This window comes from Diceros bicornis, chromosome X (genome assembly GCF_020826845.1).
Source record: "Diceros bicornis minor isolate mBicDic1 chromosome X, mDicBic1.mat.cur, whole genome shotgun sequence".
Taxonomy (NCBI): Eukaryota; Metazoa; Chordata; class Mammalia; order Perissodactyla; family Rhinocerotidae; genus Diceros; species Diceros bicornis.
Window position 1 is genome coordinate 139,046,444 of NC_080781.1, and position 15,859 is coordinate 139,062,302.

Genomic DNA, 15,859 nt, shown 5'->3' on the forward strand with positions numbered 1-15,859 from the left:
ACAACATAGTGCCTATAGTTAACAATATGGTATTATACACTTCAAAATTTGTTAAGAGGGTAGATCTCATTTAAGTGTTATTAACACACACACACACACACACACTGAGACAAGGAAACTCTGGGAGGTGTTGGATATGTGTATTACCTTGATTTGGTGATGGTATCATAGGTGTTTTCATATGTCCAAACTCATCAAATTATACACATTAAATATGTGCAGCTCTTTGTATGTCAATTACATGTCAATAAAGCTATTAAAAATAAATTGTATTCTATATATTATCAATGAATAACTGGAAACCAAAATTTAAGAAAGAATAATGTTTGCAATAGCTCAAAAAATTGAAAACTTAGATGTAATTCTAACAAAACATGTACATGATTGTATGGTGAAAACTACAAAGTGAAAGAAATCAAAAAGACCTAAATAGAGAGACATACTATGTTCATGAACTGTAAGATTCAACATAGTGACGATCTCAATTCTCCTCAATCTATAGATTTAATGTAACACCAATCAAAATCCCAGGAAGATTTTTTTTTGTAGCTACCGACAAGCTGATTCTGAAATTTACATGGAAAGGCAAAAGTACTAGATTAGCTAAATTGATTTTGAAAAAGAAGAATAAATTTGGAGGAATAATCCTACTTGATTTTACAACTTATTACAAAGCTGCAATAATCATAACATGTATTGGTTAATGGAAAACACCCATAGATTTATAGAACAGAATAGAGTCCAGAAATACATCCACACAAGTGTTCCCAATTGATTTGATGCAAAAACAATTCAATGGAGGAAGGATAGTCTTTTCAACAAATGGTGTTGAACAATTGAACATCTATATGTAATGATCCTAACACTTACTTCTTATACAAAGATTAATTCAAAGTGGACTGTAGATCCAAATGTAATACGTAAAACCATAAAACTTTTAGGAAACAGCAGAAAATCTTCATGACCTGAGATTAGGAGAGGGTTCTGAAAAGACACCAAATTGATAAATTTGACTTCATCAAAATTAATAACTTTTGCTTTGTAAAAAAAACACGGTTAAGAGAATAAAAAGACAAGCTACAGACTGGGAGAAAATATTTGCCTATCACATATCTGGCAAGGCACTTATCCATAGTATATAATGTGCTCTCAGATCTTAAATATCAGTATACATGGTGTTCACTTAAAGTGTGAGTATAGGTGTTTAATATGGACAATTGTTATTTTGCTCATAACTTTTTGTCTGTTTATAGTTGCAGAAGTAAAAAAAGTTAAAAGCGTGATAGAAATTATATTAATTGCCTGTATGCACATTTTTCATGAACAGTGTGGATAGTTTTTGTAACTTTTCTTTTTCTCTTTTATATTTGTTCTGAATATATACACATATATGAAATACGATTAAATGGGCTTGTATTTTGTATGTCTTTTTAATTTAATTTTTGTAGTAATTCATTTTTATTGTACTTTAAAAAAGAAATGGTCTGCAACAAATTTGAAATTAAAAAAAAAGACCTGTACACCAAATAGTTTTAAAAGCAGTGGTACAGGAGACCTGACACCAAAGAAACAGCGTTATGGTAAAGTTAACAAGAGACCAAGAGACTGAGGACTACATTCGTGCTTACTCTCAAGTGTTTGATGAAGTAATGTTTCCTCCTAGTGGCAATTTCCTATAACAGGCTTTTCAGTAAAAGGTAAATGCTCTCACTTCTTTTTCAGGGAGCCTGGCCAAAGAAAGGACACAGACCTTGCACGAATTTGTACTGCTTTTTGCTGTATTTGATGAAGGTTAGTGAGCTGCAATCTGAATTTTGGGTTCCTGAAAGAAATCAAATATATTAATTTAATCTGGTACTTGAGAATGAGGGCTACTATTGTCTAGAGGAAGTGATTATAGAAAGATCATAAACTACATTACTGTTCAGGAATGAAGGAGATGGGGATGAAAATGAATTCCAAGAAAATGAGTTCCATTGGCAGCTATGAGGTTAGGAGATAGAGGAGCTGGGTAACAGGTTGGCCTCGTGCCCCTCATTAAATCTATCAACAAAGACTTTTTGCTCTACTTTCTAAATATTTCCTCTTATCTTTTAAAGAAAACTTTAATAAAAATTGTATACATTTAAGGTGTACATGATGATTTGATATACATATCCATAGTGAAATGATTACTACAGTCAAGCTAATTAACATATCATCTCCTCACATAGGTATCATTTTTCTGTGTATGATAAGTGCTCCTGAAATCTAGTCTCTTAGCATATTTCCAGTGTTTAATACAGTATTATTAACTATAGTCATCATGCCTGTACAGTAGATCCCTGGAACTTATTCATCTTAAAACTGAAACTTCGAACCCTTTGACCAACATGTCCCCATTTCCCCCACCTCCCAGCCTCTGGCAACTGTCATTCTACTCTCTGCTTCTATGAGAATATCTTCTCTTATCTTCATCTCTTACTTCTTTTAAGTAACTTTGACAAGTTACTTAACCTCTCTGTGTCTCAGTTTCCTCACATTTAAAGTTTAAATAATAGTACTTTTTTCATAGGATAGTTGTGAGGATTAAGTGAGTGATTTCAATTAAGTAACTTAGACCACTACGTGGCACAGAGTCCTCCATAGTGTCGGTACTTTCTGCCTCCTCCTCCTAATATAATCATTATATAACCGACAACAACAACATAATCATCTTCTCTCCCCTCTTATCTTCCTACACTGCCATCTTCTGAATGGAGGCCCCCATCACCTCTATCTTGACTAGGCTCCCTGTCTTTTCATGTCCCCTGACACTCCATTATTACTATAGTAGCCAGAGGGACCTTACTGAAATGCAAATCTGATCTTGTCACTCCACCCTTTAAAATCCTTCAATTTTACCTCAAGGCAAAATACAAACTTCTTAACACAACGATGGGTACACGATCTAGTCCCTGATGACCTGTCCAACTTCATTACGCTCCTCTTCCTGCCTCACTGGCCAGGCTCCAGCCACACTGAACACATTTTGTATTTCACCTAAACATGCCATGCTTTTTCTTGCACCCAGACCTTTGCTTATGCTGTTTCCTCTGCATGGAAAGCCTGTCTCTGTGTTCACACCAAGAAAAGTTTCTCCTTCTCCTTCCAGTCTGGGTTAGATGCCTCTCTATGTATTTGCACAGCACCTTGAGCTTCCTCCTTATCACACTAAATCATCATCTTCTCCTCTCTGCTCCCATAATACCCTGTTCTCATCTCTGTCACATCACTCTTCCCTCTGTCTGTTCAAGCTGTAAGCACCCTGAAGGCAGAGGCTGTGTCTTCTTCTCTGTCATCAGTACCTAGCATCCCATAGTGCTCAGTAAATATGTTTTGGATGAATGAACAAATGAATGGATAAATGGATAAATAAACTTGTGAGAATTCCCCAAAGGCTGGGTGCTTCAGAAATTTTCAGTATTACCTGCCAGTCCGTCACACAAAGGGGCAACTTAAAGGAGCTGCTGTCCAGCAATAATATTTACAGTTCTTTTGCTCTTACTAATTTCAGGGAGGAAATTGGGACGCTTTCAGGTTCTTGAGTTTTCATTACTACAAGCTGGATCAAGCAAGTTGGACAGGGACAGGGACTGGCAGCCCTTTCTGAGGATGATTTTCATCTGCTTGCTTTGAAATAAGTCAGCTAATGAATAGAATGAAATCCTCATGGTGCAAACTAACCAATATTCTCCCTTCTCCTAGCTATCATTTGTCATTATCCTTTCCCACCTACTGTCATTGACAAGTATATATAGAGAGAGTTGGTTTGAGCAAGAAATGTCTGCCTTTTGGTAATTGTCTTCTCCCTTTCTCTTATTGACTTTAAGGGCAAGTCATCTGTGCCTACTGTGCTGACAAAAATACTTAAGATGTGAGCAACCTTTGCCCCATGGGAGGGAGGGAAAGAGAAACGGAGGGTCAGTCATGAGACAGACACTTAACTGGCCCTATATTTGCCTCCTTTCTCCTCAGGGAAAAGTTGGCACTCAGAAACAAATGAGTCCTTGACACAGGCTATGGATCCTGCATCTGCTCGGGCCCAGACTGAAATGCACACAGTCAATGGCTATGTAAACAGGTCTCTGCCAGGTATGTACACGCCTGCTCAGTACCTCAGGGTCTTCTGCATTTACCACCAGTGCTCTCTTCTCCGGTTCTCCTCAGACAGCTCTGTACCCCAGAGGAAAGCCCACTGAATTCTGGCCTCTGGGGGGTCTTAAAGTGCATTGGCTGATTCCTTTTCCAGTCACCTAAGAATGAAGGGCTGCCCCCATACACAGAGCTCACAGATTTCTCTTTCCTTTTGCTTAAACATAAGTGGGCAACAAAGGATGCAGAGATATTTAAGGAAAGCCTGAAACAGGAAAGAGACATGCAAAGATAAACAAAGAAAATAATAATCCCAGAAGGAAAAGAAATGCTTAGAACAGAAGAGAACTTGTCAAAAGCTGTAATTAGTATTTTCATAAGGATTCAAGAAGATACTGCATTGATAAAATTATAATAGGATTCTATGAAAAAGAAACAATAAAAACAAGAATGTGCTCACAAAAATTGAGAATACAATTGTCAAAATCATATTCTTCAATAGAAGGTAGATAGGATAGAAAAAAATCTCCCAGAAAGTAAAACAAAAGGGGATTGAGAATATATGTTAAGACAGATTTTAAAAATCAAAGAAATGATAGAAGAAATTATTAAAAATAAGAAGATTTGAGTCTTCATATTAAAATTTCCCAGCAGGATAAATAAAAAACGATCCCCACACAAAATCATGATCGTGGGATTTCAGAAAACACAGAGAAGATATTTAAGCTTCCCCTGGGAGAAACAAGTCACGTACAAAGGCATGAGAGTTAGACTGGCAATATAATGGAGCAACACCTTAAAAGTTCTTTGCAGCCTAGAATTCATAGCCAAACTATGAATCAGCTTTGGGGGAAGAATGAAGACATTTTCAGAAATGGTAGCCCTTAGAAGCCACTGAATATGTACTACAGTAAAACTAGAGAGTAAACCAAGAAAGAGGAAGTTGGAAAATCCAGAAACCCAAGAGAATAATGAAGGATGAGGAAGGACATCTTCTTCTTAACTCTTTTCTGTATTGTCCAATAATTCTATAATGAATATGCATGATTTTAGAAAAGAAATTAACTTTCAGAACATGCAAGTTCCTGCTCTCATATAGCTTATAGCATAATAGAGAGACAGTAATCAAATAATCACAATAATAAGTACAAAATTATAAACAAAGAATTACTCTGAATGAAAATTACATAATTCTATGTAAGCATATAATAAAGGAGCCTGATCTAGACTAAGGAATCAGAGAAGGCTTCCTTGAGGAAGTGCCACTTGAATTGAGCTTTGAAACAAGATTAGGACTAGGGAAATGAGGTGATGTGAGATAGCACTGGTGAGGTACCAGGGATCGAACCATTCAGGGCTTTCTAGGCCTTACTGGAGAGTTTGGACTTGATTCTATATGGAATGGCAGCCACTGAAGAGTTTTAGGCCAGAGGATACTATAATCCGATCTGAATTGCAAACATATTATGCTAGTTTCCTTGTGAGTGAAAGGCTTAGAGGTGAATATGACCAGATCTGGGAAGACCTACAAAGAAGCTATTCTAGTGACTCAGACAAGAGATAATGGTAGCTACCTCAGATTAAGATGGTGTGAGTGGTAACGATGGTGAAAGATAGATATACTTGAAAGCTTCAGGAGCCGAAATAGCAGATAGCTGTGCCATAGTAGTTAATAGTGTGAGATCTATGGCTGATTGGCTTCAAATTTGAGCAAGTTAATTAACCTCTCTGGGCATCAATTTCCTCTCCTGTAAGAGAGGGATGATAATAATACTTTCCACATTCATAGGGTTATTGTGAGGAGTAAATGAGTTAAAACTTGTAAAGTACTTTGGACTGTGCTTGACACAAAACAAATACTCAGTAAATATTAGTGTTATTAATTATATTGCCATAATTGGTGTTAGACTGGTTGTGAGAAGTGAGACTGGTGACAAGAATAACTCTCACTTGCATAATTGAATGCAAAATGGTGCTATTCAGTAAAATAAGGAACTCTGGAAGAAGACGAGGTGATGAAGATTGCAAATTTGGTTTTGGACGTGTGGGTTTTATGAGATATCCAGGTGAAGATATTGAGAAGGTGATTGACTGTATGAGTCTGGAGTTCTGGGAGACGTCTGAAACAGGAGCGTTATCAGCATATGGATGATCATTAACACCATGAGAATGGATGATATTGTTCAGGGAGAAAATATTGAATAACAAGAGAATAAGGCCTAGGGCTGAGCCCTGAGGTGATCTATCATTTAATGGATGGGTAGAGAAGAAGGAGTCAGGAAAAGAGACAGAAGAAGGGGCAGTCTAAGCAATGGGGGCACAAAACCCAGAGAGCTGTTGGCACAGAGGCCAAGGGAGGACAGAATTTCAAGACAGAATGAATGGTCAACAGGTACAGATGAAGACTGAAAAATATCCATTGGATTTAGCAGCATGACAGTCATTGGTGACCTTGGCAAGAGCTGTTGGTTTGACAGTACCCTAGTGTTCTTGGAAAGTTTGATTCCATGTCAAGATAAAATTTGTAAGGTCAATTTGTTCATCCCATCCTAGAAAGTGTTTTCCATTTCAAATTCTCTACTTCTTGACCATAGCTGTCTTATTCCTACTTTACAGGTCTGATTGGATGTCATAAGAAATCAGTCTATTGGCATGTGATTGGAATGGGCACCACCCCCGAAGTGCACTCAATTTTCCTTGAAGGTCACACATTTCTTGTGAGGAATCATCGCCAGGCCTCCTTGGAGATCTCACCAATAAGTTTCCTTACTGCTCAGACACTCCTGATGGACCTTGGCCAGTTTCTACTCTTTTGTCATATCTCTTCCCACCAACATGGTAATATCTGTTGATCTTAAAAATGAGTATTATAAATGTCCAGCTCTTCTTTTAGTGGAATTTATTGTCCACTGTCCAGTATAAGATTATGTTAGATCTCAACTGAGATTTCCTAGTTGCCAGTATTTAGAGTAAAGATTTTACCTTGAGTATTAAAGGGCTTGAGTATTAGTAGTACTGGTGAATTTTTAGTTAAATACCTGTGATGGGGGGTGGGGGATGGTTTAGGGATGAATGAGGTGGTGAAAGTGAGGAGGACAGTATATCCTTGGTTTCCCAGCCTGATCCCATTAACTAGGCTTCAATACTATGGAGAGAGGGATTGCAGGTCATAGCTGATGAGATGTTTTATGAGAAATTTGGGGAAATGGAAAATAACAGCACTGCCTAGGTTGTAACTATAAGGGCTCCAGGATGTCAGTAGTGATGCCCATGGCAATAGATAGCAAATGCAAGAGGATGTTGCTGTGCTCAATATGAGACACCAGACAACTGGTGTACATGGAGGCACTCTTAGATACCTGGTAGGAGATGAGAGACATCTGGGAAACTCAGAGCACATCAGGGGATAGTGGATACTGAGAGAAGCAACATGGAATTGGAATTTCATGAGCATATGTAAGGTACCACATGAGGTTTTCAAGGACTATTTGATGGGGACTTTGCAAAGTGTCAAAAGTCCTGTGTAAGCAAGTTGCAACAATGGTACCTACAGTTTCAAATTATTGTTAATGTGACCTCATTTGTGGCTACAAGCTATGAAAATTCATATTACAAGCTCATCTCACCCCCATGTTCCTTCTTGTGTGTTAACTCTGCTAACTCTTAATCTTGGACCAATCAAACAAGCCTCTTTGTCTACTCCTCTATTGTGGCCATGGAGGGCTGTTGGAGAAAAATGTTGAGGAGGCCTACTCTTTCAGGTTTAACAGTACTTATTTGTTCCTGTCACTCTCATATTAACCCTCTCTTCAGGTTCCTTGGTTACCTTGGAAAAGAGATTTTTTTCCCCTTATAGTCTATGAGTGACCTTGTTTATAGTCCTCTGTAGTGATGAAGAATAGGGACCTCTTTTCCTCATCTGTTACATAACATTTATAGGATTTTTGACAAGACATTAAGAGACAAAGGGTGTCATACTGGGTGAGTAACTGGAAGTTGATCCTATAGGTAGAGAGGAATAGGTCATTTACTTTTATGCAGGTTGATCATTATCTAGTTTGAGCCTGATTTCATTTAAGGGGAGTTTGTTTTATGTTTTGTTTTGTTTTATTCTTTTAACAACTTCTTTACACTGATTTTTATCCTCGTTTTTCAGAAAAATGCTTTGTCTTATTGGACCTCAGACAAAACCCTTCATTTTTAGATCTAAAATGAATTATGTTTAAGGCCACATGAGCCCCAGACTAGTTGTTTGCTGCTCCTGAAATCTGCTCTGTTCCCCATCATCCAGTAATCAGATCCCCCTTCTTAGTATTGATCTTTAAAATAGCCGTATGGCATAGATAGGGTAAGGGTTATTATTACCCTCATTTTATAAAGCATGAAGATGAGATTGAGATTGTTGAATAGACTTACTATAGGGCTTACAACTAGTCACAGGCAGACGTGGTCTTAAAATATGTAACATATTTCCTTGATTCTACGTTGTACCTTTCCATGTTTTTATGAATTTGGAATGTGTCTTGAAATTTATATCTACACTAATATTTTTCCTGATAAGCTATTATTAAATCAATGGTTTGTATCATAATTCAATGGAGTAAATATGGAAATCATTAGGTAACTGTGGGGATGGAGAGTTGGTCTGACCTGGCCTTCCAAATGCTGAAAATATGCAGTTCCTCAAGTCTCCTTGTTTATAATTTGGGAATTAGGGAGTGATAGGCTCAGAGCCAGTTCCAGAAGGGAAATATTCATATATATTATAAGAGAAAATGAGTGAGTCTTGAAAAAGGGGTAAAACATATATTGGAGGAGAGTCAGGAAGAAACCAGCAAGCCCCAGCTATAGGGAATGTAATCCATATAGGAGAGGGGCAAGAAAGGGTATTGGTGTGGAGAAGAGAACACTTACGTGAGGGCCTTGAAGGCTTAACGAGAGAGAACGAAGTTGTGGAAGTTAAGGCAAGGAAGTCTTGTAGGAATCTGACATTGTTTGGTTTGTCTGACTCCAGATGGTATGGAAGCTTATGTCAAAGTAGATAGCTGCCCAGAGGAACCTCAACTACGGATGAAAAATAATGAAGAAGAAGATTATGATGATGATCTTTATGACTCTGATATGGACGTGGTCAGGTTTGATGGTGACAACTCTCCTCCCCTTATTCAAATCCGCTCAGTTGCCAAGAAGCACCCTAAAACTTGGGTCCACTATATTGCTGCTGAAGAGGAGGACTGGGACTATGCTCCCTCAGTCCTCACCCCCAATGATAGGTAAGCACCTTTTGACTCTTGGTACTATCTCTTCCCCATACTCAAAAGGTTCTTCTCAGTTATTCAAAACAACAAATCCTCAAGCCATGTTTAGGGTTAGGTACAGATATGGAATCAATTGGCAAGAGCATAAATATGTTTGTAGCTAACACAGCTAAGCATCAGGGATGCTTGTATTTTTCTCACTCCTTTCCGTGATTAAATCATATAAGCTGTTTTAGACTTAGATTTTAGCCACCTGTCCTCTACCTAGAATTCTCAATCCCAACCTCTCATCTTTTTGTGTCTCATACAGAAGTTACAAAAGTCTATATTTGAACAATGGTCCTCAGCAGATTGGTAGGAAGTACAAAAAAGCCCGATTTATGGCATACACAGATGAAACATTTAAGACTCGTGAAGCTATTCAGTATGAATCAGGAATCCTGGGACCTTTACTTTATGGAGAAGTTGGAGACACACTGTTGGTAAGTTGAGGAAAAGATATAAGCTTGGGTAAGAATTCGAGGATTATTTTTTGCTTTTTATATGGAAATTTTCAAACATATCCAGAACTAGAAAGAATAGTAAAATAAACTTCTTTGAACCCATCACTCAGCTTCAACAGTTATTCACAAATGACTAATCTCATTTCATCTATAAACCAACTAGGCCTAACAGACATCTATAGAACAGTTCACCCAACTCCAGTAGAATACACATATCAATGTTCTCCAGGATAGACTGTACTTTAGGCCACAAAACAAGACTCAAAATTTTAAAGAAAACTACAGTCCAATATAGAATATAGATGCGAAAATCCTCCATAGAACATTAGTAAACCAAATCTCACAACATTTAAAACTGATTATACACCATGACCAACTGGGATTTTTCTCAGGAATGTAAGAGTGGTTCAACATATGAAAATTAATGCAATACACTATTTTAATCGAATAAGGGACAAAAACCCCATGATCATGCAATAGGTAGAGAAAAGGGGTTTGACAAAATCCACTATCCATTTATGAGAGAAAAAAATCTCAAGGAACTAGGAACAGAAAGCAAGGTCCTTAACTTGATGAAGAACTTCTAAGAAAAATTTATAATGTGGTGAAAGACTGAATATTTTCCCTTGAAATTGGAAACAGGTTAAGATATCTGCTCTTGTCACTTCTATTTAATATTGTACTAGAAGCCAGTGCAAGAAGCCAAAAAAAAAAAAAAAATTGGAAGCATTTCGATTGCAAAGGAAGAAACAATACTGTCTTTATTTGTGGATGACATGATCTTATATGTAGAAAAGCTTAACGCATCTACTAAAAAGGAATTAGAACTAATAAACAAGTTCAGCAAGGTTGAAAGATACACGATCAATATGAAAAAATAAGTTGTATTTCTATACACTAGTAATGAATAATTTGCAAATGAAATTAAGAAAACAATTTCATTCACTATAACATCAACAAAATGTAAAATAATTTGGGGAATGACGTCAGCATCATGGTGGAGTAAGCTTTTCCGTAAACTCTTCCCCCGATAAGATACAACAAAAGGAACAGTCACAGACCAACAACGAATCCTAGACAGTGAAAAGCAAGATCGGAAATATCCACAATGCTGCACATCTGAAAGTGGAACATGCTGGGCCTGCAGAGGAAGTGAGGAGAGGTAAGGAGAACTCCTCTCCCTCCACATCAGATCAGCCATCCCAGTCTGTGCAGCTCCCAGAGAGGGGGGAGGGGCGGCCCTCTGCCTGGAAACTGTAGCTCTTTGGGCTCTCTCAGCCAGTGGGAAACTCCCACACAGAGGACTCAGAACTGCTACGGAGTACCATCAACATCTGAGCACCCCAGAGAGCAGATAACAAGGGGCGAACAGGAAGCCCCCCATGCCAGGGACCCAGCGAGCAAAAGAGAGAGCACCCCCATCCCCGCAAACGGGACCCTGCAGCTCAGCCCACCAGACCAGACCAAGCCACTCGCAGATCGCAGTGAACAGCCCGGGCAGAGCGCAGGGGACTCAGATTACACAGCCCTTTACCCCCACACAGTGGCGGCGGGTGGAAATTACAACCAGAGATTTCCAGGATGAGGAAAAACAAAGCCAACACAGGAACCACAATGCAAAGATACATGAAATTACCAGACCAGAAGGAAAATGACAAGCACCAAGAAACCAAGCCTGAAGACACAGAAATACATAACCTAAACGACAGAGATTTCAAAACAGCTATCATAAAAACACTCAACAAAATACGAGACAACACAGACAAACAATTCAATGAGGTTAGGAGTTTCTTCACAAAAGAGATTGAAATCATAAACAAAAACCAATCAGTGCTGATGGAGATGAAGAACACAGTGGAGGAGATAAAGGAGAATCTGGAATCTTTAAAGAACAGAGCTGACAATATGGAGGAAAGAATTAGCATTTTAGAGGATAGGAATACAGATATGCTCCAGATGGAAGAGGAGAGACAACTAAGACTAAAAAGAAATGAAGAAAGTCTTCGAGAAATATCTGACTCTATTAGGAAATGTAACATAAGAATTATAGGTATTCCTGAGGGAGAAGAGAAGGAAAGAGGAACAGGGAACTTATTCAAGGAAATAATAGCTGAGAATTTCCCAAATCTGAGGAAGGAGCAGGAAATAAAAGTAAGCGAAGCCAACAGGTCACCTAAATATGTCAACAGGCAAAGGCCTACTCCACGACACCTAGTGGTAAGGCTAGCCAGAGTCAATGACAAAGAAACAATGTTAAGGGCAGCGAGACAAAAACAAAAAATAGCGTACAAAGGAACTCCCATCAGGCTCTCAGTGGATTTCTCAAAAGAAACTTTACAGGCTAGGAGAGACTGGAATGATATATTCAAAATACTGAAAGACAAAATCTTTCAGCCAAGAATACTCTATCCAGCAAAAATATCCTTCAAATATGATGGAGAAATAGTAACTCTCCCAGATAAACAAAAGCTAAGGGAGTTCACGGCCACGAGACGCCCACTACAAGAAATACTCAAGAAAGCCCTCAGGCCTGAAAAAAAGAAGAGAAAGGGAATACAAAGCTTGGAGCAAGGAGAAAAATAGGTAGATAAAATCAGAAAAAATAGTAGATCTTTACCAGAATAGGTTAGCAACCACTTAAATACCAAAATCAAAGATCAAAGAAAGGAATTCGCCAAAAATAAATTTAACCTCATCAATGTAAACACACAGCCACAAGACAAGATAGAATAAAGTATAACAAGAACGACTTAGAAGGGGAAGCGGAAAGTGATTGAATTGACTTAGTATAAGGAAATAGGAGGCCATCAGATAATGGACTATCTCATACACAAGATTTTTTACACAAACCTCAAGGTAACCACTAAACAAATAATCAAAACAAAATCACATATGATAAACAAAGAGAAAACTAGAAGAGTCATAAGACAGAACAACCAAACTGAATTGGCAGTCCGAAACAAATGGGACAAGAAACAAAGGAAATGCAAAAGAACCAGAAAATAAGTGACAAAACAGCAACATTAAGCCCTCATGTATCAATAATTACCCTAAATGTAAATGGATTGAACACTCCAATCAAAAGATACAGAGTGGCAGGATGGATTAAAAAGCAGGATCCAACAATATGCTGCCTCCAGGAAACACATCTCAGCTCTAAAGACAAGCACAGGCTCAGAGTGAAAGGATGGAAGACAATACTCCAAGCTAATGGCAAACAAAAGAAAGCAGGTGTTGCCATACTCATATCAGACGAAGTAGACTTCAAGGTAAAACAGGTGAAGAAAGACGAAGGAGGGAAATATATAATGATAAAAGGGACACTCCACCAAGGAGACATATCACTTTTAAATATATATGCACCCAACATAGGAGCACCAATGTACGTAAAGCAACTATTAACAAACCTAAAAGGAGACATTCACAACAACACAATAATAGTAGGGGATCTTAAAACCCCACTTACATCAATGGATCGATGATCCAGGCAAAACGTCAATAAAGAAATAGTAGACTTAAATGAAAAACTGGACGAGATGGACCTAGTAGACATATACAGAGCACTCCATCCAAAAACAGCTGACTACACATTCTTCTCAAGTGCACATGGAACATTCTCAAGGGTAGACCATAAGTTGGGAAACAAAGCAAGCCTCAATAAATTTAAGAAGATTGAAATCATAACAAGCATCTTTTCAGACCATAATGCTATGAAACTGGAAATGAACCATGAAAAAAAAAAAACGGGGAAAGTGACAAAAATATGGACGTTAAACAACATGCTACTGAAAAACCAATGGATCATTGATGAAATTAAAGGAGAAATCAAAAACTATCTGGAAACAAACGAAAATGAAAATATGCCATACCAAACCATATGGGATGCAGCAAAAGCGGTCCTGAGAGAGAGACTCATAGTGATACAAGCCCACTTTAACAAACAAGAAAAATCCCAAATAAGCAACCTTAAATTACACCTAACAGAACTAGAAAAAGAAGAACAAACAAAGCCCAAAGTCAGCAGAAAGAGAGAAATAATAAAAATCAGAGCAGAAATAAATGAAATGAAGACCAAAAAAAACAGTAGAAAGGACTAATGAAACAAAGAGTTGGTTCTTTGAGAAGATAAACAAAATCGACAAACTCTTAGCCAGGCTTACTAAGAACAAAAGAGAGAAGGCTCAAGTAAAGAAAATTAGAAATGAAAGAGGAGAAATTACAAGAGATACCACGGAAATACAGATAATTATAAGAGAATACTATGAGAAATTATATGCCAACCAATTGGACAATCTAGAAGCAATGGATAAATTCTTAGACTCATACAACCTCCCAAAACTAAACCAAGAAGAAATGGAGAATCTGAATAGACCAATCACAAGTAAAGAGATTGAAATAGTAATCAAAAACCTCCCCAAAAATAAAAGTCCAGGACCAGATGGCTTCTCTGGTGAATTTTACCAAACATTCAAAGAAGATTTAATACCCATCCTTCTCAAACTATTCCAAAAAGTAGAGGAAGATGGAACACTTCCTAAATCATTCTACGAGGCCAACATCACCCTGATACCAAAGCTAGACAAAGACAATACAAAGAAAGAAAATTACAGGCCAATATCACTGATGAACATAGATGCAAAAATCCTCAACAAAATATTGGCAAACCAAATACAGCAATACATTAAAAAGTTCATGCACCATGATCAAGTGGGATTTATACCAGGGACTCAGGGATGGTTCAACATTCGCAAATAAATCAACGTGATACATCACATCAACAAAACCAAGAATAAAAGCCACATGGTCATCTGAATAGAGGCAGAGAAGGCATTTGACAAGATACAACATCCATTTATGATAAAAACTCTCAACAAAATGGGAATAGAAGTAGCTCAACAAAATAAAGGTTATTTATGACAAATCCACAGCCAACATCGTACTCAACGGGGAAAGACTGAAAGCCATTCCTCTGAGAAAAGGAATGAGGCAGGGCTGCCCACTCTCACCACTCCTGTTCAACATAGCACTGGAAGTTTTGGTCAGAGCAATTAGGCAAGAGAAAGGAATAAAAGGAATCCAAATAGGTAACGAAGAAGTGAAACTCTCACTATTTGCAGATGACATGATTTTATGTATAGAAAACCCTAAAGAATCCGTTGGAAAACTGTTAGAAATAATCAACAACTACAGCAAAGTTGCAGGGTACAAAATCAATCTACAAAAATCAGTTGCATTTCTGTATGCTAATAATGAACTAACAGAAAGAGAGCTCAAAAAGATAATACCATTTACAATTGCATCAAAAAGAATAAAATACCTAGGAATAAATCTTACCAAGGAGGTGAATGACCTATACAATGAGAACTACAAGACATTATTGAAAGAAATCGATGATGACATAAAGAAATGGAAAGATATCCCATGCACGTGGATTGTAAGAATAAACATAGTTAAAATGTCTATATTCCCTAAAGCAATCTACAGATTCAATGAAATCCCAATCAGAATCCCAATGACATTCTTCATGGAAATATAAAAAAGTATACTAAAATTCATATGGGGCAACAAAAGACCCCAAATAGCTAAAGCAATCCTAAGAAAAAAGAACAAAGCAGGAGGCATCACAATCCCTGACTTCAAAACATACTACAAAGCAATAGTAATCAAAACAGCATGGTACTGGTACAAAAACAGACATACAGATCAATGTAACAGAATGGAAAGTGCAGAAATAAAACCACACATATATGGACAGCTAATTTTCGACAAAGGAGCTAAGAACATACAATGGAGAAAGGAAAGTCTCTTCAATAAATGGTGTTGGGAAAACTGGACAGCCACATGCAAAAGAATGAAAGTGGACCATCTGCTATCACCATTCACAAAAATTAACTCAAAATGGATCAAAGACCTGAAGGTGAGACCTGAAACTATAAAACTCATAGAAGAAAATATAGGCAACACACTATTTGACATTGATCATAA

General features: G+C 37.5%; 1 protein-coding gene across 1 annotated transcript in view; it reads left to right on the forward strand.

Moving 5' to 3' along the window:
* F8 (coagulation factor VIII) overlaps nucleotides 1-15,859 on the forward strand; it is a 146,929-nt gene that overhangs the window by 39,641 nt on the left and 91,429 nt on the right. The window contains exons 5-9 of the mRNA XM_058535054.1: nucleotides 1,723-1,791; nucleotides 3,997-4,113; nucleotides 6,730-6,951; nucleotides 9,128-9,386; nucleotides 9,682-9,853. Coding sequence (XP_058391037.1) covers nucleotides 1,723-1,791; nucleotides 3,997-4,113; nucleotides 6,730-6,951; nucleotides 9,128-9,386; nucleotides 9,682-9,853 — 839 coding nt within the window. The remainder of the gene's footprint in view (nucleotides 1-1,722; nucleotides 1,792-3,996; nucleotides 4,114-6,729; nucleotides 6,952-9,127; nucleotides 9,387-9,681; nucleotides 9,854-15,859) is intronic.